Source organism: Alosa pseudoharengus, unplaced genomic scaffold (genome assembly GCF_046254945.1).
Source record: "Alosa pseudoharengus isolate Yale_2024_CS ecotype anadromous, Long Island Sound unplaced genomic scaffold, YU_APseudo_1.1 YU_APseudo_1.1_scf_9, whole genome shotgun sequence".
Taxonomy (NCBI): Eukaryota; Metazoa; Chordata; class Actinopteri; order Clupeiformes; family Clupeidae; genus Alosa; species Alosa pseudoharengus.
The window spans coordinates 35,483,274-35,504,415 of record NW_027468881.1 but is presented as its reverse complement, the minus strand read 5'-3'; the positions used below and the strand labels follow the sequence as shown (position 1 = coordinate 35,504,415).

Genomic DNA, 21,142 nt, shown 5'->3' with positions numbered 1-21,142 from the left:
CAGATCAATCACACAAGCTCTGAGAACTTTGAAACTTGGCATGTGTATAGTCAGGACGTTGCTTTACCTACTAGAAAAGACTGGATGTGAATATCTTGATGTATGGAATGAATAGAGACATTAAATAAGCGGACATGCAAAGAATGAATATCTATGCAGAATGTTTTCATTTACTTTAGCTGCTTTACCAGGGATTATCATAGAAACACATATGATGGCTTGTTGAAAAGGTGGGGTTGCTGAATCCAACAATACCAAATATGTAAATATAGTATGACAAGTTAGGGTGTTCTGTCACTCAATGTATGAGGTGTCCAAAATGAAACACTGGCAAAATACAGTCTCAAGTCCAAATCACATTATCAGTGGTGAGAAGAATGTTGACACATTCGTTGTTACGGCAAGGTAAGTGCTGCTCTATATTTACATTTAATAATTATACATTTCATATGAAACACAGATCCAATTGAATCAGGTTAAAATTGGAATGGAACACCTTTATTAAAATATTTACATTCATTTGAATTTTGTTTTGGTCAAGTCATTACTGAATAATGGAAAATAATATTGTTAGCTTTTGTCTGTCCAGACCAGCAGTGGACATTAGAGCCTACACTGCTTACTTCACCCCTAAGTAGCTAAACAGTTAGTTGTAGAAACTACTTTCCCTAGCTAAGAAAGTACTTAGCCCTCTGACTAATGTTGCATGTGTAATTCAACTTGATTTGCATTTCAATGAAAATTCAATGAAAATTGATTTTCCTTTTCACTAGTCTCTTGAATTGTAGAGAATGGATCCAAAGCTTGTGGGAAACATTTTGAAAAGGGCAAGAAAAAATATCCCTATGTATGTCCAAAACCCCACAGTAGAAGGCCTCCAACGCATACTTACCCTTGCTCAGCAGAGAGAGAGATGGTGATGTCCATAAAACTCTGGCTCTATATACAGATGATATTTCTTCCAAAATCAAAGTTTCATATCATGTAGAGTGAACTACTGCAGTAAGACAAAAATCAGTGAGCAGCAGCAAGTTGCAAATGTTGAGAGTGAGAGCACATCTGCACCAAGAAGGCTGAGTAGGGCTGATATAACATAATTTCCAATACAGAGAGATTGTTTCATTTGTGGGAAGGCCAGCTCTAAACCAGAACCTCTGACAGCAATATCAACTGGAACAGTTGCAAGTACCAGAGACAAGGTCCTTCGGGCAGTTTCTGAAAGGCTTGATGAAGATGTACATCTTCAAATTCTTTCATGCCCAGATCTCTTTGCATGATACCAAATACCATAAAATGCCTTGCACACTACATCTCTAAATGAAATATAGCAGAAGCCATAGAAAAGAATAAAAAAGCAGACCAATGTCTATAACAAAGCCTTTATGAAGCTCACTGAAGACATTGATAAAACAGTATTGTCCAAAGGTAGGAAAGTGAGGACTCTCAACTCTTTGACTGATAGCTATGAGAACATACTAAAGACCATTGCTGAGCATGAAGGTGTGTCAACACAAGAAATATAGATTAAGGACAGTGGTGTCTACATCCCAACTGTTCTCACTTGAGTTGCTGAACATGGAATTGTTGATGCAGCCATCGACAACTTTTACCAAAATGAAGACACCCTGGATGGGAAGTGTACAACTCATGCTATGTCTGTTGTGTTCCGAAGAGGCGAAGTCTCCACAGCAGATAAATGCCTAGCACAGGTTCCCTCAGGTTCAGAGGTCCCTCACCACCTTAAACACGATTGATATGAATGGATGGAGATAAACTTGTATACAGGTACAATTTGTCCATTCTTTTACGCTTCACATCCAGGGTGTGTTCATTTTGGTCAAAGTTGCTGATGGCTGCATCACAAATTCCATGTTCAGCAACTCCAGTGAGGGCAGTTGGGATGTAGACACCACTCTCTGTCCTTGATATCTGGTCTGCTGCAACAGATGTGAGAAGTGCCTAACATCTGTATAGGAAACAGAGTGTCCCATTGCACTGAGCTCATTGATGACTGTCTTACTACCAAACTCATGATGTATCAAAATGGGAAGTCCCAGTGTGATTGGCGTATGGATGTGACAGCTCTGTTCAATGAGATCATGACAAATTGCGATAACACACAGATTCTCCTTTGAAGCTGGGTCATCATCACATGTTTGGTCATTTCTGTGGGCATGTTAATCAACACACCAGTTCACAAAGTCATACAGGATGTTGGGTACATACTTGCTGCATTGGAAACATAATAGACAGTCACTGCTGACATATTACTCACTGTCATGCTCTACCTGATCCATGCTTTTCCTCAATATGCCTGCCGCCCTGTGTAATATTTGGATTTCAGAAAGACTCTGACTTGTCTGTGGAAGCATAGTCTCAGTCTACTGTTATTTCTGTGAGTTTAGCAGCTTCCCTACTATCTGAGCAGATCAGATCTGACTGTCTTGGACGTGGAACAAATGCAAGCCTGTTTTTGTAATGCTGTATCAGCTTTTCCTTTAGTTTCCAGGATCTATATTTCTTGTGTTGCACTATAGACACACCTTCTTGTTTAGCAATGGTCTTTAGTATGTTGTCATAGCTATCAGTCAAAGAATTGGGATCTCACTTTTATATCTTTGGACAATACTGTTTTATCAATGTCTTCAGTGAGCTTAATAAAGGCTTTGTTATAGACATTGGTCTGCTTTTTTGATTATTTTCTATGGCTGCTGTTATATTTTGTTTAGAGATGTAGTGTGCAAGGCACATTTTATGGTATTTGCCATCATATGCAAAGTGATCTGGGCATGAAAGAATTTGAATGTACCTTGTCTCTGGTACTGGGGACAGCCGTGGCCTACTGGTTAGGGGTTCGGGCTAACCGAAGAGTTACCGTTTCGATCCCCGACCGAGGGAAAAAAGGCAGGGGAAGTGGTTGAGCACTGCTCTCCCATTCCCACATCCACGGTGCCCTTGAGCAAGGCACCTAACCCCTCACTGCTCCCCGAGCGCCGCTGTAATAAGGCAGCTCACTGCTCCAGGTTAGTGTGTGCTTCACCTCATTGTGTTCACTGTGTGCTCTGTGTGTTCACTAATTCATGGATGGGATAAATGCAGAGACCAAATTCCTTGTATACGCAAGTATACTTGGCCTATAATTTATATTGCCCAGTCGAATCGGCTGTCAGAGGTTCTGATCTAGAGCTGGCCTTCCCACAAATGAAATAATCTCTCAGTATTTGAAATGATGTTATATCAGCCCTACTCAGCCTTCTTGGTGCAGATGTGCTCTCACTCTCAGCATTTGCAACTTGCTGCTGCTCACTGATTTTTGTCTTACTGCAGTAGTTCACTCTACATGATATGAAACTTTGATTTTGGAGGAAATATCATCTGTATATGGAGCCAGAGTTTTATGGACATCACCATCTCTCTTTCTGCTGAGCAAGGGTAAGTATGCGTTGGAGGCCTTCTACTGTAGGGTTTTGGACATAGGGATCTTTTTTCTTGCCATTTTCAAAATGTTTCCCACAAATGATACAAAGCTTTGGATCCAATGCCTGTAAGACATTCTCCATAATTCAAAAGACTAGTGAAAAGGAAAAATTATATAAGTTTCAGAATTTTCATTGAAATGCAAATCAAGTTGAATTACACGTGCAACATTGGTCAGAGGGCTAAGTACTTAGCTAGGGAAAGTAGTTTCTACAACTAACTGTTTAGCTACTTAGGGGTCATGTTAACCTGATTCAATTGGATCTGTGTTTCATATGAATTGTTTAATACTGGGACATATGAACCTTGCAGTAACAATGAATTTGTCAACATTCTTCTCACCACTGATAATGTGATTTGGACTTGAGACTGTATTTTGCCAGTGTTCCGTTTTCTTTCATTTTGGACACCTCATACATTGAGTGACAGAACACCCTGATTCGTCACACTATATTTACATATTTGGTATTGTTGGATTCAGAACAACCCCACCTTTCCAACAAGCCATCATATTGTATGTGTTTCTATGATAATCCCTGGTAAAGCAGCTACAAAGTAAATGAAAACATTCAGATATTCATTTTTTGCATGTCCGCTTATTTTAGGTGTATGTTTACATGTCTCTATTCATTCCATACATCAAGATATTTACATCCAGTCTTTTCTAGTAGGTAAAGCAACTTCCTGACTATAAACATGCCAAGTTTCAAAGCTTTCAGAGCTTGTGTGATTGATCTGCACTAATTTGTATGCCTTAACTCCAATACGGACAGGCTATATTTTAGTCCTTTTTTGGTTTTGGGGTGTATAACAATATCTGTTAATTTAACAATCTTAGCAGTAAAATATTTTTAGCCAAGAATCCATTTCATATATGGGAGACCTTAGAGATGAGGAAAAACATTGTTGGGTTTTGTTCTACCTCCGGTAGGGGTATCTCAAAAACTAAAGCCCTTTCTGACCATTTGTCACTAGCCTATAGTGAAATGCTAGTAGCGATTGTTGCAAACGTGTGTATAATGGCAGAGCCGGCGAAGAAGCAGCAAAAACCCTTGACGGAAGATGCAAAGAAAAGGAAAAGAGCTTCAGACCGAGTGAGGGCTCGCACACGTATCGACACGTACAGACGCTAGGGGGAGTTTCGTGGTGTCCCTTTAAAGACATCTGACAATTCTACTTTTCTTAAGATAAAACATAAAGAGATCTTGTTACAGTGATTAGAGGACCATTTAGAGTACATAAATATATTGACCAAACACAACACACAAGATCAGACAATAGACCTCTCCGGAATAAGTCCCCCCTCCGTAACTTCCGTATCCATCCAACTTCCGGGGGTCGAATGTCTATGGGAAATAACATGGCGTTTCGAAGAAAGAAATTGGCGACGAAGACACTAAAGACATGACGAGATGAGATTTTTTTTCACGAATAACAGATAATGATAAGCAGACTAGGAATCAGAGGCTTAATCGTATTGAGTCGATAGCTTTATTTTGCATGACCTTGATCAGAACAGTAACGTTTTCAGAATGTATTAACAACCTATCAAACATGATGATTTCACGCAGGGTTAGTGCCACCTCCGTAGACAGGCTCTGGTGTCACAAACTCCATTTCGGTGAAGACAAACTATGAAACATTGCCGTTGCTATGCAACCTTGACTGGGGGAGTCACGGCGTCTGAAGCGTGCGTTAGCTTAGTGCTTCTTACTGATATATTTCTACTTTAACGGCACCGACAATCAAAAAACCTAGTGGAAACTAGATGGCAGAAGTGTGTAGGCCAATCGGCCCACCATTTTTTTCTACTTCGCCACCTACAGATGTTTTACCAGTATGATATTTCGAAACGCCATGTTATTTCCCATAGACATTCGACGCCCGGAAGTTGGATGGATACGGAAGTTACAAAGGCGGGACTTATTCTGGAGAGGTCTATAACCAACAAACTCACACAGTCAAACCAAAGTTAAGTCATGTTGAAAAGAGGCTGAACCTTGCAAACGATTTAGATTTATAGACCACTGAAACCACGCATGAATCACACGTGAAAATGACCATCACGTTAGGTTGTGACTGGGTTGTGAGCAAGATCTAACGCCCTCCTCCGCCCGCTTACATCGGAACTAGCTCCCGGTTAGCATTAATAATCGTTTACTACTTAAACGGCACCGACAATCAAAAAATCCAGTGTAAACTAGATGGCAGAAGTGTGTAGGCCAATCTGCCCACCAGCTTTTTCTACTTTGTCACTTACAGAGTTTGACAGGTACGATCTTTCGAATGTTATTTCCCATAGACATTTGACAACCGGAAGTTGGATGGATACGGAAGTTACGGAGGCGGGACTTATTCTGGAAAGGTCTATTGGATCTTTTTGTCTCCACACATGAAAAACACTCAGTACAGTACATCTATCTATCTCCAAATTTTGCACTGCGAATCCAAACAGAACATATTCTAAATAGAATATACCACAGTGAAAGTGCAGTGAAAACATTTGTGGAGACAAAAAAAGCATCACATTCGACCATACTGGTCTCTCATACTGGTCATACTGGCTCCACCAATTGCAACTTATGGCCTCCTTACACCAAACAACTTTGAAAGCTTGAATGGGTGGCAGTAGATAAAAGACTCCAATCTTTCAAGAATCTTTCCCAAATCTTGTCAAAGTTTGTTGGTGTAAGGTGGCCATTAGTCAATCAATGTTGCTTGAATCTTCTTTCCTATATGTAAATGTGGTCCTCATTTTCTTTGTTCATACTCCACTAGGTCTATACCTCTATCTTAATCTTCCTCTCTCTACACTCTCAATCTTCGGCCCTCATCCTCACTCCTCCTGTTCCTCTCACTGCAAAGTTGGTTGCTTTCCATTTCTGTTCTGGGTTCCTCCATGTACAAATTTCAGCACTGACTGCATAGGAAGGAAAGTTAAAAACCTATCTATTATGTGTAGGCTATGAGCAAACAGTCTGCCCTCTGCCGCAATCACCAGAAACACCTTTCCATTTCCAATTGTGAATATAACATTTAATTTCACATACGCTTTCAAATCTGACGTCGCCCAAGTCATATCCTATCTCAAGTTATAGCCTACTGTATCTATGCTGTACTGATGAAGAATGACACGTTTCCAAAAAAAAATACATCTATGGTAGGTCTAAAATATTGCCATGCATCTTCGCCTACTAGATTTTTCTGAGGGAAAATTGCACAAAACTAAAAAAAAAATCTAAATAATGGTCAAAATAAACATGAATATTTAATGAAGACCACCAGTTTGAGGAGACTAAAGAGAAAAATACACACAGCCGATGCATAACATTTTGTTGAAGTTTGCATAAGTAGACTTATAACGCCAGTATGTTGCACGCAAGTGGAACTATTGTTCTGCCCATAGTTTCATCCGAACTGGGTTTAAACACGGATCTGTCTAACTGTTGGTCCCTTTTGGTCAGTCGTGGTAGTGAAAGGCTAGTCTAGAGAAACACGCCCAGTAATAGAGCTGGGGGCAGATTACAGCAAGTTTGTAAATTAGTTTAGTTGCAGAATAATAAGTATAATGGCGACTGACTCCTGGGCCCTGGCAGTTGATGAACAAGAGGCTGCAGCTGAATCCGTAAGTTTAGAGCTTGGTAGCATAGCTTAATATGACATTATATTAGCATATCTAGCTAACTGCTAAACACTGAGCAAGCATTAGGAACCGAACTACCGTTAGCTGTCAACCAAGGGATTTAACGGCAGAACTTCAGTCTGACATGGCCGAGTTGCATGACAGGGAATCTAGTGGGCATTTCAGTTAGACAGCCATTGTGGCTAGCTTGCTAGCTTGTGAATTAGGATACTTGATGCTATCATGTTGAAATCCAATTTACCGGCGTGCCCAACGTATCCAGCTAAGTTAGGAGAAAGTTGTTAGCAGCCAGGTCTAGATACTCGTGCAGTCGCATGACCCGATTTCCCTCAATACTAACGATGAAGTATCATCACTTTCAGCAGCAATGTGAACGACATGACCGTGTTTATGCTGACGAAGCTAGACTGTTTTGTCACGTTGAGTTTTTCATCCAATAGTTGCAAGTTGCAGTTGTCGTAATGTTTCATAAAAACTGCCTGCATTTTTAACAAGATGGTTTTAGAAGGTTGAGGCGAAATAACTGAATTTGAGGCTTGTCTGTTTTTCTTCTAACATAGATTGGATCACTGCAGATCAAAGAGAAGCGAGAATCCGTCAATGGTAAGGCAAATGCAAACATTTTAGTTTTTAGTTTTTTTTTTGCGGGGGGGGGGGGGGGGGTCACAGGCATGGTCACAGGTATTTCGTCCCCCACTGTAACATGACATCACTGTCTTAAGGAACGGTGAAACCAGGAGAAGATGGCGACAAAGCTGATGAAGAGGAGAAAGGTGATTTAAAGCCATTTCGATTTAGAAACTGTTAGTTATTCTTATGAGACCAAGTAAGTGGGTGTTATCAAATGATATTCTATACTTAATTTTTTTTATTTTTTTTTTGCAGAGGATAGGGCAGCTCAGTCATTACTGAATAAACTTATCCGAAGTAATCTTGTGAATACAACCAACCAAGTTGAAGTTCTTCAGAGAGATCCCAACTCTCCATTGTACTCTGTAAAATCATTTGAAGAGCTACGTCTGTGAGTCTCTGAATGCATTTTCAATGTACCCTTGCACCTTGCAAGAAAGATTTGACATAAACAAGAGAAGCCTCCATAACATGTTCTTTTCCTTCTTTGCAGAAAGCCTCAGCTGCTTCAGGGAGTTTATGCTATGGGCTTCAACAGGCCTTCCAAAATCCAAGAGAATGCCTTGCCAATGATGCTTGCTGAACCGTGAGTTCACACAGAAATGATAACATTTTCATTGAACGGAAATGCACAAGTATTCCAAAAGTTTTGAAGAATGTAGAACATGTGAAGACACAAATCTTAGTTGAAGTTTCTGAAATTAGCTTAAGCTGCATTACAGAATCGTTGTTATATACCAACATGATAGATGCTTGGTTGCTCTCCCTTCAGCGTGTATATTCCCTCTGGTTCCAGACCTCAAAACTTGATTGCCCAATCCCAGTCTGGTACAGGTAAAACAGCAGCCTTTGTGCTAGCCATGCTAAGCCATGTTGACCCAGCTAACAAGTGGACTCAGGTCAGTGGCCATTATCATTCATTTGCAGCCATGAATGCATTTATCTAAATTCTAAGGCTGTTATTCATTCTAAGGCTGTTATTCATTCAATTGTTAAGGACATCCTTGTGTGTGTGTGTGTGTGTGTGTGTGTGTGTGTGTGTGTGTGTTTTCAGTATTGATTGGTTTTAACCTTTTTATCTTTATCTTCAGTGTCTGTGTGTCTCGCCAACTTACGAACTAGCCTTGCAGACTGGCAAAGTCATTGAGCAAATGGGACAGTTCTATCCTGAAGTGAAACTTGCTTATGCTATTCGAGGCAATAGAAGTGAGTGTACAAGTGTAAAAGCAGATCACTGTTTGTGAGTTACTGTATTAGGCAAATTGTTAAAAAAAAGTGTGTCACTAATAAGAATCTACTGTACTGCAAAACTACATCCACAGTGGAACGAGGACAGAAGATAGAAGAGCAGATAGTCATTGGTACCCCTGGTACTGTGCTGGACTGGTGCTTGAAACTCAAGTTCATTGACCCAAAGAAGATCAACGTTTTTGTACTGGATGAAGCAGATGTCATGATTGCCACACAAGGCCACCAAGATCAAAGCATTCGCATCCAGAGGTAAACCATGTACACTTTGAATGAAATGTACTTTTTTGATTGGCTGGCAGATATTCTGAAATGTCTATAATATACCTATGAAGAAGATCTTGTATAAAAAGAAAAAGTCACTTTCACTAATCACTGCCCTAGGTCAATGCTCTGTAAAATGTGAATGGTAACTATAGCAACAATAATAGTTTATTAAAAAAGCTGCCCATCCACAGAGGCCACAGGATACAGTGGATGTGTTGCCAGGCAAGCTAATCAATGAACAAAATAAATGTGTGCAAACATAATTAATTCTGTGGTTAAATAATGTGTTCTGTGGAGAATTAGAAAGATAGCATGCTAGCAAAAATAGAATTTGAAACTTTAGAATTTAGGGTTAGAAACAATTGTAACGAAGCAAACTATCCGTGTGCACGACTGAAGAAAGTAATTCTACAAAGTAAACAGTTTGCAGTTTGGCTTCTTTCTAAAACAGAACCAATGTTTCCTTTGTGGGCTACACATGCCTGCGTAAATGCATGTGTGGCAACTGGTGTGTAAGGCGGATAATGGTCCTCAAGGTATGCCGTATATGAAGATGTTCTGTTTGGCTAAGGAAACTCCATTGCACTTCCCATTTTGGAGTTTTCTGCCCCTACCTCATCCAATATTTCCGTAAAATGGGACATATCAACAGCAGTCATCCTTTACTTAACATGATGACTTGTGGTTTTGTACAGTACACCTGTGATTTTGTACAGTACACCTGTTGTGTGTGTGTGTATATACAGTTGGGCACAGATGTGGAAATGGAAATGAACCACAGCACAAATGAATCACTGTGCTCATTGGGAAGGTCCTCATTATTAGAGTTTTGCCTCAGTGATTTGGAGACAATGGAGATTAAATATAATTCTTTAAAAAAAATACTTGCAGAAACAGCCATGATGTAGGAGGAACATCAGTCCAAATTTCATTGAAGTGTACACACTCTTTGAATCTAATTTTGTGTAATATTTATTTCACACTGAGTGACATCAGACATTTCTAATACTTTCAGTAAATGTGATCAGCATGACCAGTGTTTTCTAAAGTTGTATAGAAAGCTTTGGCCTTATGATAAGGATTTAAGTCAGCCAACCTTGGCTCTTAAGTTGTTAAGTTAAGTTTAAAGAGTATATATACTTATATAAAAAAAAAAAAATTGGGGCAGCCGTGGCCTACTGGTTAGCGCTTTGGACTTTGGAGGGTTGCCGGTTCGAACCCCGACCAGTAGGCACGGCTGAAGTGCCCTTGAGCAAGGCACCTAACCCTCACTGCTCCCCGAGCGCCGCTGTTGTTGCAGGCAGCTCACTGCGCCGGGATTAGTGTGTGCTTTACCTCACTGTGTGTTCACTGTGTGCTGAGTGTGTTTCAGTAATTCACGGATTGGGATAAATGCAGAGACCAAATTTCCCTCACGGGATCAAAAGATACTTCTACTTATAAGTAAATTATGTAACATGGTGGACATTTATGTTGGAAGTATCATATCTATGTAATTCTATCATATCTAACTAATTCTGTTCCAACTTCTAGAATGCTATCAAAGGATTGCCAGATGTTGCTGTTCTCTGCCACCTTTGAGGACTCCGTCTGGAGGTTTGCAGAGAGGATCGTCCCAGATCCCAACATCATAAAGCTCAAACGTGAGGAGGAGACCTTAGACACCATAAAGCAGTACTATGTGCTGTGCAGCAATAAGGAGGAGAAGTTCTCTGCCCTCTGCAACATCTACGGGGCTATCACCATCGCACAGGCCATGATCTTTTGCCATGTATGTATAGGGGCTTGCCTTTTTGCCTAACAAATAACACTTGGAGCAGTCTGCACACCTTGACACCATCGTCCAGGGGTGTATTTCAAGTTGGTGGTTTGGTGATAAATCGGGGTCACTTCACTCCCAGTAATGCTTATTAGCTTGCACTCCGTTCTAATCCGCGTACTTCTGTCAGAATATTTTCATGCTCTGTGCACTATGTGCCTACTTGCCCATGTATTGTGTGAATGTCAACAGGGTAGTGTCATCTCAAATAGAAAACCAACTCTGTGCACTTAGCGGAAATGACGATCGCAGCAATTAAACTAAATGTTGCTAGTGTCTTTTATTCAACAGCAGTTTAGTGGTACTTTGTCAAAACGTGAACAGTTTAATGTCATAACTTGATGGTATCTGTGTGTTCCCAGCTTCCTTAAAGGTGTAGTCAGCAATGGTGCAGGAAGTCACGGTTGTTTATGTTTATATTTAGTAAGGTCCCACCTTTAAAGGTTTTAGAATATCTTATTAGCATAGATTTTAAGAAACATATTTAAGTTTCTGTAACACACAATGCTCTGGCCATTAAATAGCCTTAGTTGCGGAAATGGCCTTAAATTAAACAAACAAACAAACAAACAAATGTTTATATTTACATTTATTAGCAGGCACTTTTTTCCACTGTTGACGTTGAAAAGTTGACGATTATGAGTGCACCATCCTGGTTCTTGCAGCAGACTTGGTGTGATCATAATAATCAGTGTGTACGCACTTATGCACTTAGATTAGGTATTGTACAGAAGTATGTGAATTGGAACGGTGCACTTGTTTAAGTAGGAGGATGAAGCCTTTGGGCTCTTCAAATAGATTTTCCTCTTCCTCTGGGTTAACTGAGCTATGTTTGTCACTAAACCATGTAGTTGAAATACACCCCAGTTCGCTACGTCTTTAGTTGTTCTTGAGCTGTGGCTGCTTGTGTCCTCTTATCTCCCAGACCCGTAAGACAGCGAGCTGGCTTGCAGGACAGCTGTCAAAAGAGGGCCATCAGGTGGCACTGCTCAGTGGAGAGATGACTGTGGAACAGAGGGCTGCAGTCATCGAGCGTTTCAGACAAGGAAAGGAGAAAGTCCTTGTCACAACCAACGTGTGTGCTAGAGGTACGTTTTTGAGGCAGCTGAATAAAGTTGATACTAACTCTAGTCTATTCTTCACATTTGAAGATTACTTTCAGGCCGAAGATCGTCCTAAGAGATCATTAATCTTGTCCTGTTGGTCTCATGTTATGTTATACCTAATGTTTTGTAGAGCTAAGTGTTCTTTGTGAGCTTGTGATATTTTATGAGCTAAGTGATGTCCAAAAAACTGTCTTGTTGTTTTGTTTGTTGTCCTTGTATGGCAACAGTAATGTAGCCTTGCATCTGACAGCATGTTTTTATGGACAGGTATTGATGTGGAACAGGTGTCTGTAGTGATCAACTTTGACCTCCCCGTGGACAAAGATGGCAATCCAGACAATGAGACATATTTGCACAGAATTGGGCGTACAGGACGATTTGGCAAAAGGGGCCTGGCAGTCAACATGGTTGATAGCAAACACAGCATGAACATTCTCAAAGAAATCCAAGATCACTTCAGTGCGTATTGAAATTCTTTGTCTAAGGTGTTTGAATCAGGAATTGTTTATCTGGATTACCTCTAACCTATCTTTCTTTAGGTAAGAAGATTGAGAAATTGGACACAGACGATCTTGACGAAATTGAGAAAATCGCCAACTAAGGATACAGAGGTGCAGCTCTACCACTCTTGCATTTATTGAACGCTATGTATGCAGTTACCTCACATCAGACTGCTTTTTGACTACTAAGTAAACTAAGAGGGCTCTATCTTTTTGCATGGGACAGAGGGGCAAAATATGTTTACATAAAATGAAATTAGGTCTTAACCTTTTGAATAAGGAATTTGTTTTAAAGAGCAGGTCAGCTTCTGTATGATGCCAAATAGTTGAGTTTGGGTTCTGGTTCTCTGCTTTTTTTTTCTCCTCGTGTTTTAATTTGCTTTGGAAGTGTTTTTATAGACTGCAGATGCTGATCCTGTGCTAACTAAAATAGTCTACTGGTCTGGCAGACTCCTGGGGAGCAGGTATATGTAGCCATTATGATAGAAGGCAACATTTACATTGCTGGAATAACGTGTTTCTTGTTATTTGTATAGTTTTGCACTTTGTGAGCATGTTACCTCTTGTGTGTGAAATGGTAATCCTGTGGGACAACCTGAAGCACTCTAACTGGACATGGGAGTAAAATTGAAACTGTGCCTAGTTAATTTCTTTGGGAAGTTGACATAATCTCTGAAGTTTAATTAAATATGAGTACTTTCAACAGAACCCTGGTGTTAAGTAAAACTCAAATATCATTATTCCATACTAACCTCATCATCTACTTGGTTCAGAGGCACAGTATAAAATATGTACATTCCTTTAAGACTGTCACAATTTTTTCCTTCTGACAGTTAACCTTGTTTCTGGCACAATTTAAGGTACTTCAAGGAACTCCTTTAATCATAATTTGGAAAGTGTTATGCAAATCTCATCTCGCCAAGCGAGATATGGGTTTAGTGGGGTAAGTGAAGAAAGGATTAAATTGTTAATCTGTGAAATAATAACTATGTTCCGTTTTGTTCAATGACCAAATGTTTGACAAGTTTTTGAGTTCTGTTAGGACTGTGAATTTATGTTCCTTGCAATATTGGCTAGCATATTCTGTTCATAGACAGGAAGTCAGGCACTTTTACCAAGTAAAAATAGCATTATTATTACTATTCAGATGTACCTAAAGTGTTAGGAAAGATTAGAATTGTGAGATTTGTTTTTGAAGAAATAATTATATCTAGAAAAAACACCTTCAAAATGTGTTTTGACTTTTTGTACTGCAGTTAGTGTGCATATTATGTTTGGATTGTGAATGCATACAAACTATTTTGAAGATGCTGCAAATGCTGTTGAACTGCAATGCTAAAAAAAAAAAATGAAGCACTACATAGATTATACACATTAAACCATCAAATCACAGCTCCTAAAAACGTTTTCCATGGCTGGGTTTATGGTTTTATGCTAATTTCTTATCATTATTGTAATAAAGAATGCTTAATGGCACATTCTCAGTTTTCTCTCCTTTACTGTGTATTGAGTATCAATTCTGTTATCACCAATGTTTTCACAATGACTTAATTTAATTCATTTTGGTATTTAATCCCTGTGGTATATTGACACATACTGCTACTGTACTTTTACTTTTCCATAGTGCCATTGTAGTTTGAGTAAATGTCTTAATGACTTGCTACACTCTGGGGACATGTTTATGAGCCTCCATGTTCATTGCCCCAGAGTGTAGCACTGTAGCTGCCTGCAAGCTGTAGCTGTTGCCTACAGTAACTTGAGCTAGGTAGAACTGATCATTCAATGATGATCGTTCTTCTTTTTTCCCCCTGCACAGACAGACCACCGAGTACTAAAAAAATCGCTGGAATTTTCCTTCAAGTTACTACCAAGTATAAGCTGTCCATTATCATTTGAATTTTTAAAAAAATGGCATTCCTTGTCAATATGATGGAGATTATCACTATAATAGTCCTGACAAACTAAATACTGAATATCATGTTTAAAGAGGAACTAGTGAATGTGTGCAATGGCAATTTGCAATTGCTACATGATGAATGCATAATGTATTTCAAAAAACCTCAAAGTTATTCATCAATAAGGTGAATTTTACTGAGCTAGACTTACAGTTTAGTATCAGCTGATTTTTTTTATTTTTTTTTTATTTTTTAAATAAGTTCTTACCAAAGACTAAGTGCAATCACTGTTCATCATTTAACATATTCTATATCATTCATTTAAGCATTTTTATGTTTACTATACAATTTCTCTTAAAAACATAATACAAAAATAATGTCTATGACTTCTGAAGGACATTCTCAAAAATAAAAAATCAATCATCCCCAAAATCCACGTGTGAAATGCACAGCACCGACCTGTTGAGAATGCCACACTGAGCTAGAGTCATGTTAAGGTCTGTAAAGGTTCTACGGGGCATGTCCATAGTTTCAACTACGCTGCGTGTGTACCCTCTCCCTTGGTGGACCTTCGCTGCAGCAATGACTGATCGCAGGGTGCTGTCGGGGTTGAAACGATGTTCGATCCTGATCCCACATGGAGTCCGGATGGCGAGCATTAGACTGCCCTGATTGTCAAGGGGCATCTCTTCTGCTGGGTGCTCTGGTGACTCCATGAAGACTAACGGGGAGCCTGGCCTGCACAGGACCTCAGACAGCACGCTCATTTCGGGGCTGCTCTTGGAGGCATCATATGTCTGGATGGGGGAGAGGAGCTGTTCTCGCTGCGGGTACTGCAACTGGAGCAGGAAGTTGTCTGACAGGCTGAGTTTGGAGGTCTTCTCCTCCATGCCCCTCAAACTCGGCTCCCGTTCAGGCTTTTTCTCGATGGAGGGCAGGACCCTGTATTTGTTAAGGGTCAGCACTGGGACTGATATGGCCTCCACCAGCTCTGGGATGTTACTGCTGGTTCTCAGGCTGCTCCGCTTGACAAGGTTGCCACGTGAACGAGTACAGCGATCGTGCAAGGGAGGGCGTGGTGTCATAGGCGAGGGGTGCAAGCCTGTCGCGTCTGAACTCTGGGAATGAACCAGTTTGTTTCTCTTGCGACCTTTAGAAGACTTTGGCATGGAGACGTGCATGTTCCTGTTCAGATATAGAGTAAGCACACAGATAATGACTGATTAGTACAACTGAAGCAACCATTTTGGTTGAGGTAACCTGAATCACTCAGAGTACGACTGATCGTACAACTGAAGCAACCATTTTGGTTGAGTTAACCTGAATCACTCTGCATACAGTATGAAGGAGTTCTGTTGGGTGAAGTGAAACAGTCATGGATGGTGTTAAATGGAAATGGCAGGCTTCATCATCTCTAGATTTACAGAGCAGATCTTACAAAGATTAACCTGGAATGCCATGACAAACATTCACTGCAGTGATTTTACCCAGACATCATTGTGATCCCTCTTCGGTATTGGTAATATACAATGGCATGGATTAAGTTGGTTATGAAGCCGCTGAAGCAACCTTTAACCAATAGTTAATCAATCTCATGCATTTTTTTTACTTAATTAGGCCTACATTTAAAGTGCAATTACCCATTTTGTACAGATGTCACAAAGCAATATACTATGTCATCTCTGCAATGTGCTATAGAGTTAGTAGGATTTTAATTGTGAGGAATGACTACTCCTCAATGGTGCTTGGACTGCTACTGTAGATAACTGGATCAGTTGTCAAACGAATTGCAGTGTTACTTTCCATTATTGTTAGCCTACTTAGTAATTCTGACTTATTTGTATTATCATTACAAATAAGATTGATTGGTAACACTTTACGGTAAGGGTACATGAGTTATGAATTTATGCATGAATTAATTCATGATCTATGTATTACTTCATTCATTAATATCTCACGAATCATCAGGAATTTACATGAGTTCATAGTCTGACCTCATACAGGAACAACACATCAACTAAAGCATTTAAGTATATTTGGCACATTATTATGATTTATTAAGAATGATCATGATGATTTCTTTTCCTGGCAAAAATGTGGTCATTACTACTCAAATTCTGATTTAAACACAACTTGTGCAGTTCTCTAAACACATGCCATCGTTCACACTTTAGGTGAGGGGCCACAAACATGATGAACTCAAGAGTAATTAACCTTAAATTCATGTAATCATGATGATCATGCTTAAGAAATCATAAATCATAACGATGTACCAATCGTACCTAATGCTTTGATGTGTTGACCATGCATGAGGTCATGAATAATAGACTTTGAACTCATCAATTCCTGATGATTCATAAGATATAAGGAATTAAGTAATGCATAAATGATGAAATAATTCATGCATGAATTCATGATCATTCATGTACCCTTACCGTGTTACCAATTGATTGCCTACAGTTTTCCCAGTCGCACTGGTGCATTCTCAAATCATTGAAATTCGCACAATGTCTTAACAATCTGTAAACAGCATCACACAATAGATTGCCTGCATAAGATCGTTGCTCTTAAACCTAGTTTAGCCTATCCCACAAAGCAAATATTAAATGAATTAACAAGTCAATGCCATCAGAATGACAAGTCCCTAGTATCACTCATGAACATGGTCAAAACGCTTCGTCCTATTGTCCAGTCTACAGGTTAACTATGGGTGAGGTTTCGATGGCATGATGATTGTAATGTAAACACCTGGGAAGAACTACTGCACTCTTCTGTGAAGGTGATGTGCACCTCTGGGCTTTGAGAACTGGTTGATAATGCACATCCCGTTCATGAAATCAAAACTCAGCTGTGAGCAATTCATCAATTCAAGAGACTTCTAGAAAAAATGATAAATTATACTTGACATATTATGACAACAGGTTCAACTCTTTTGTATGGAATGTAAAGGCATATGATATGTGTATATACTAATATGTACACATGATGATGTAGGCTACACATAGGCCTAATGAATGTCAAGATGTCTAGAGACTATTCAACAAAGAAAGAACTACAGTCGTAGTAGGCCTACTGCATAACATGACAAGCAGCTGGCAGGGTAATTTACGAATTACTGAACAGTGCCAAGAGTGTTTGTAGGACTACAAAATAAAAAGAAGAGCTTTTATGACGTGACTAACGTTAGACGATGTGGAGGTTGAACATAGTCTTGACATTTTCAATTCTGATCTAAGAATGTAGCCTACCAAAGTCACTGAGAAAAACAATGCCTGCCAGGTAACAACGTTCTAACTCGTAAACATCAGTGGCCCACGGGGTTGTAACGTTTACGGTGTTACTGGCTTGGGCTACACCACCTGCTGGCGCGTAATCTGTGCTACATATCACACTATCCGCGTTGAACCGTCTGGCATGGTATGAGATAAGATGAAGCATAACGTTGGCTAATCCACTAAATATCATCTCATGCTAAATCCTATAACGTTACACAGCAAAAAACTGCTAACGGTAGCTGTTGGCAATGGCAGCTAGTCAGCTAGTTAGCAAGGATAGCTAATAATATTGTTGACACAGGCTATTACAAACCCGATATAGATAGATTGGTTAGTGGATAAGGAGAAAATTAACAGATAAACAAACGTATAGAAACATGGAACTGACTTACCTTTATTTTCACTTAACGTTAGGCCCACTTGCACTTGCTTGCAGAACTTCAGTGTTACTTTGTTGCCAACGCATTGTGCTGCTATGACAACCTTTCCTAAACTTCAACACCAAAGCAACAAGACAAAGCAGGTGGATATCAAAGCATAATGAAATAGACAGCCTAGCTTCTAACTGCAATATGTTGTTAAATGTAACAGTCAGAAAAAAAGCATAAACCCCTGCACACAAACATTTTAATCAAAGATACTGCAAGAAATTAATTTGTTTCAGACATGTTTTTAGTTCATAGTCTATGAGTCTTGACGAGTCGAGTCAAGTCAAGTCAGTTTTAATTGAGTGCAACCCAAAGCGCTCCACATATAAGACATTGTCATTGACACATAGACTAACAAAGATTAACAGTTCAGTAAAGGCCTAACACCAAGCAGCATTGTTACAAAAAAAAAGAAAGTATAGAAAAAGTGGCAAGTCTAGGGTAGGGAGACAAGACAGACCTCCCTGTTTTGCAGGTAGCCTGTAGTCCCCCAGGCCAACATGACAGCTAGTTCTGTCCCTCCTTTAGATAAAAGTATGAGATAGACCTAGGCCTATTTAATATCGACAGTTGGACTAGGAATGTCAATGTCTCCAGTTTTCATCTCAGAAATCTGGTCAATGTAATTTTATCTGTAGCCATCAGACATACATTTTAAATAATCTAATTAATTTTTTTCTTTTCTGCTTCATCTTGATAGGCTATCCTAGACTGATTACAGACTAAGAGTGTGTAGAAATGGCCCCCACAGTTCTCATTCCTTCTATGGCAAATGCAAAAGCATGCTGAGAATATAGATCCTCTGTACACAGTTCCCTAAAACTTGGTAACCACATGTGTCGGTGTATCAATTATCATCACTTCAAAAAATTATGGACGTCCATGATAGACATAGGAAAATGCTACTTCCGCAGCCTTGCGGATGATCCAGTCACAATATTTAGGCTATGCAACCCTTATGCAACCCTCAACTCCCATTTTTTTGAAGTTACTTTATGGAAAAACAAACCCAAAGTTGCTTATAAGAGGACTTGGCAACTGTCGTTGTGTCTTGTACATGGACTGCATCAACCCCTTGACCAATGGGGTGCCTTCTCATGTCTTTGTATTCTACCTCTTCAGATTGCTTGCAGAACTTCAGTGTATGTATTGTGTAATGTATATGTGCTTCTATGACAACCTCACCTAAACTTTAGCTAAATAAACTGTTACATTTTCCCCGACAGAAGATGGACCGAAGAATGCAGCGGAATGGTAAAGAGCAGATGTAGAGCAGAGAGAATGTTTTGGATGGAAATGGTGCGCAAGCAGAAGTGAAGAATATATAGCCTAGCAACACTAAGGAGGGCGGAGCATCTCAAATGAAGCAGGAAGAAAGAACAAGCCTGGTTTACATTCTACAGGGATTCATCTGCAATTATGAAATCTTTGTTAATTCAAGATAAAATGGGAAGTTTGAGACTCAACCACAAATGGAAATAGATATCCACATCCTCTACTGGAGCCTCAAAGTCCCCTCTTGTTTCTTGAAAACAAAAAGATTGTGAAGTCTTTGTTAATTTAAGATAAAATGGGAAGTTTGAGAGTTGTAAAAAAGGACCTTGGCTGCATTGACCCCTGGCAAATTAAAGAGAGCTCACTGTATGGGGGGAAACAACTGGAAGTATGTAGCGTGACCATGGAAAAAACGCTGTGACCATGCTGCACCTTGTGCTAATTGTACAACTTGATTCATTTATACGTTCTTCATGGCAGTCTATAGAACCGTTGGGTGAAAAGTTATGAAATTTGGCACACTGATTGGGGACAGTCCCATAATTTATTTCACCAAGTTTCATGTCTGCACCTCAAGTGCTCTAGCGCCACCAATGGGTTAAATTTGGCATTACATCCATGCGCTTAACGTTTGAACCGTAGGTCAGATTTTGAATATTGAGGTATATTTAGAATTCTTGGATGATGCCGAGTGCAACACACCCCATGACGCACCAGGACAGTGGTTCTCAAACTTTTCACAATGAGTACCACCCACAAAAACAATTGGCTCTCCAAGTACCACCATTATGACGGTCATTAAAATACAGGTGCATATAGGCCAATTCAACTACATATTTTACATTTTACATACTGTTTTGCGTTGTCAAGTCTTTATGAAAAGACACCTTGGAGACTCCCCGAGTACCACTAGCGAGAGTTCACGTACCACCAGTGGTACCCGTACCACAGATTGAGAACTACTGCACTAGGAAATTGGCATCATTAGGCCTCTATAGGGGGCGCTGCAACACAGAAAGTGAGGTCATAACTCAGCAACGCTTTGATGTAAGAAGTCCAAACTTAGTACAGGGACTTGGTACCTCATTGTGATGACACACTAGAAAATTGGCATCATTTGGCCTCTATAGGGGGCTCTGCAATACAGGAAGTGAGCTTGTATCTCAGCAACGCTTTGATATCTGATGTCCAAACTTGATACAGTGACTTTGTAGTTGTTTATGAGGATGTACAAGTAAAGTGCCGTCATTTGGCCTCTAGGGGCGTTGTAATAAAGGAAGTGAGCTCATATCTCAGCAATGCTTTGATGTACTAAAGTCAAACTTAGTACAGGGACTTGGTACATTGTGAGAACACACACATAAATCGGTGTAATTTGGCCTCTAGGGGCACTGAAATAAAGTAAATGAGCTGATATCTCAGCCATTCTTTGTCCAATTGCCATGAAAGTTGCTGTGAGTGCCTGCTCATGCCATGTCAACACCATTCCTGCTAGTGTACTGCTAGGCACAGAAATACAAATATTGCTGCTTGCAGCTATATTTCTGTTCCTAACTGTTGTAGCCTAGTCATGGATACA

At 39.8% G+C, this 21,142-nt stretch overlaps 2 protein-coding genes across 3 annotated transcripts; one reads left to right on the top strand and one right to left on the bottom strand.

Annotated features, from left to right (window-relative positions):
• The first annotated feature begins 6,949 nt into the window (after window positions 1–6,949).
• ddx19a (DEAD-box helicase 19a) lies at window positions 6,950–14,159 on the top strand. 2 transcript variants are annotated; one of them, XM_076276573.1, is made up of 12 exons: window positions 6,950–7,102; window positions 7,681–7,723; window positions 7,843–7,893; window positions 8,006–8,141; window positions 8,244–8,336; window positions 8,547–8,649; window positions 8,842–8,956; window positions 9,073–9,250; window positions 10,799–11,036; window positions 12,010–12,172; window positions 12,458–12,649; window positions 12,730–14,159. In XM_076276573.1, exons 1-12 carry the CDS (start codon window positions 7,046–7,048, stop codon window positions 12,789–12,791), a joined length of 1,431 nt encoding a protein of 476 aa, XP_076132688.1. In that variant the 5' UTR covers window positions 6,950–7,045; the 3' UTR covers window positions 12,792–14,159. The 2 variants fall into 2 exon arrangements, with proteins under 2 accessions (XP_076132688.1, XP_076132687.1); XM_076276572.1 differs by having other exon boundaries at window positions 8,523–8,649.
• Window positions 14,160–14,859: 700 nt separating this feature from the next.
• Window positions 14,860–18,454, bottom strand: ubxn10 (UBX domain protein 10). Its single transcript, XM_076276374.1, has 2 exons — window positions 18,253–18,454; window positions 14,860–15,770 (listed from the first exon to the last, which is right to left on the bottom strand). The coding sequence occupies exon 2, from the start codon at window positions 15,764–15,766 to the stop codon at window positions 15,002–15,004; it is 765 nt and encodes a 254-aa protein (XP_076132489.1). The 5' UTR covers window positions 15,767–15,770; window positions 18,253–18,454; the 3' UTR covers window positions 14,860–15,001.
• Window positions 18,455–21,142: the final 2,688 nt, after the last annotated feature.

Coding starts and splice junctions, on each gene's coding strand:
- ddx19a (XM_076276572.1), top strand. CDS start 7,046: ATGGCGACTGACTCCTGGGCCCTGGCAGTTGATGAACAAGAGGCTGCA. Junction 7,894..8,005: donor AGCTGATGAAGAGGAGAAAG/GTGATTTAAAGC, acceptor TTTTTTTTGCAG/AGGATAGGGCAGCTCAGTCA. Junction 9,251..10,798: donor CAAAGCATTCGCATCCAGAG/GTAAACCATGTA, acceptor TCCAACTTCTAG/AATGCTATCAAAGGATTGCC.
- ubxn10 (XM_076276374.1), bottom strand. CDS start 15,766: ATGCACGTCTCCATGCCAAAGTCTTCTAAAGGTCGCAAGAGAAACAAA.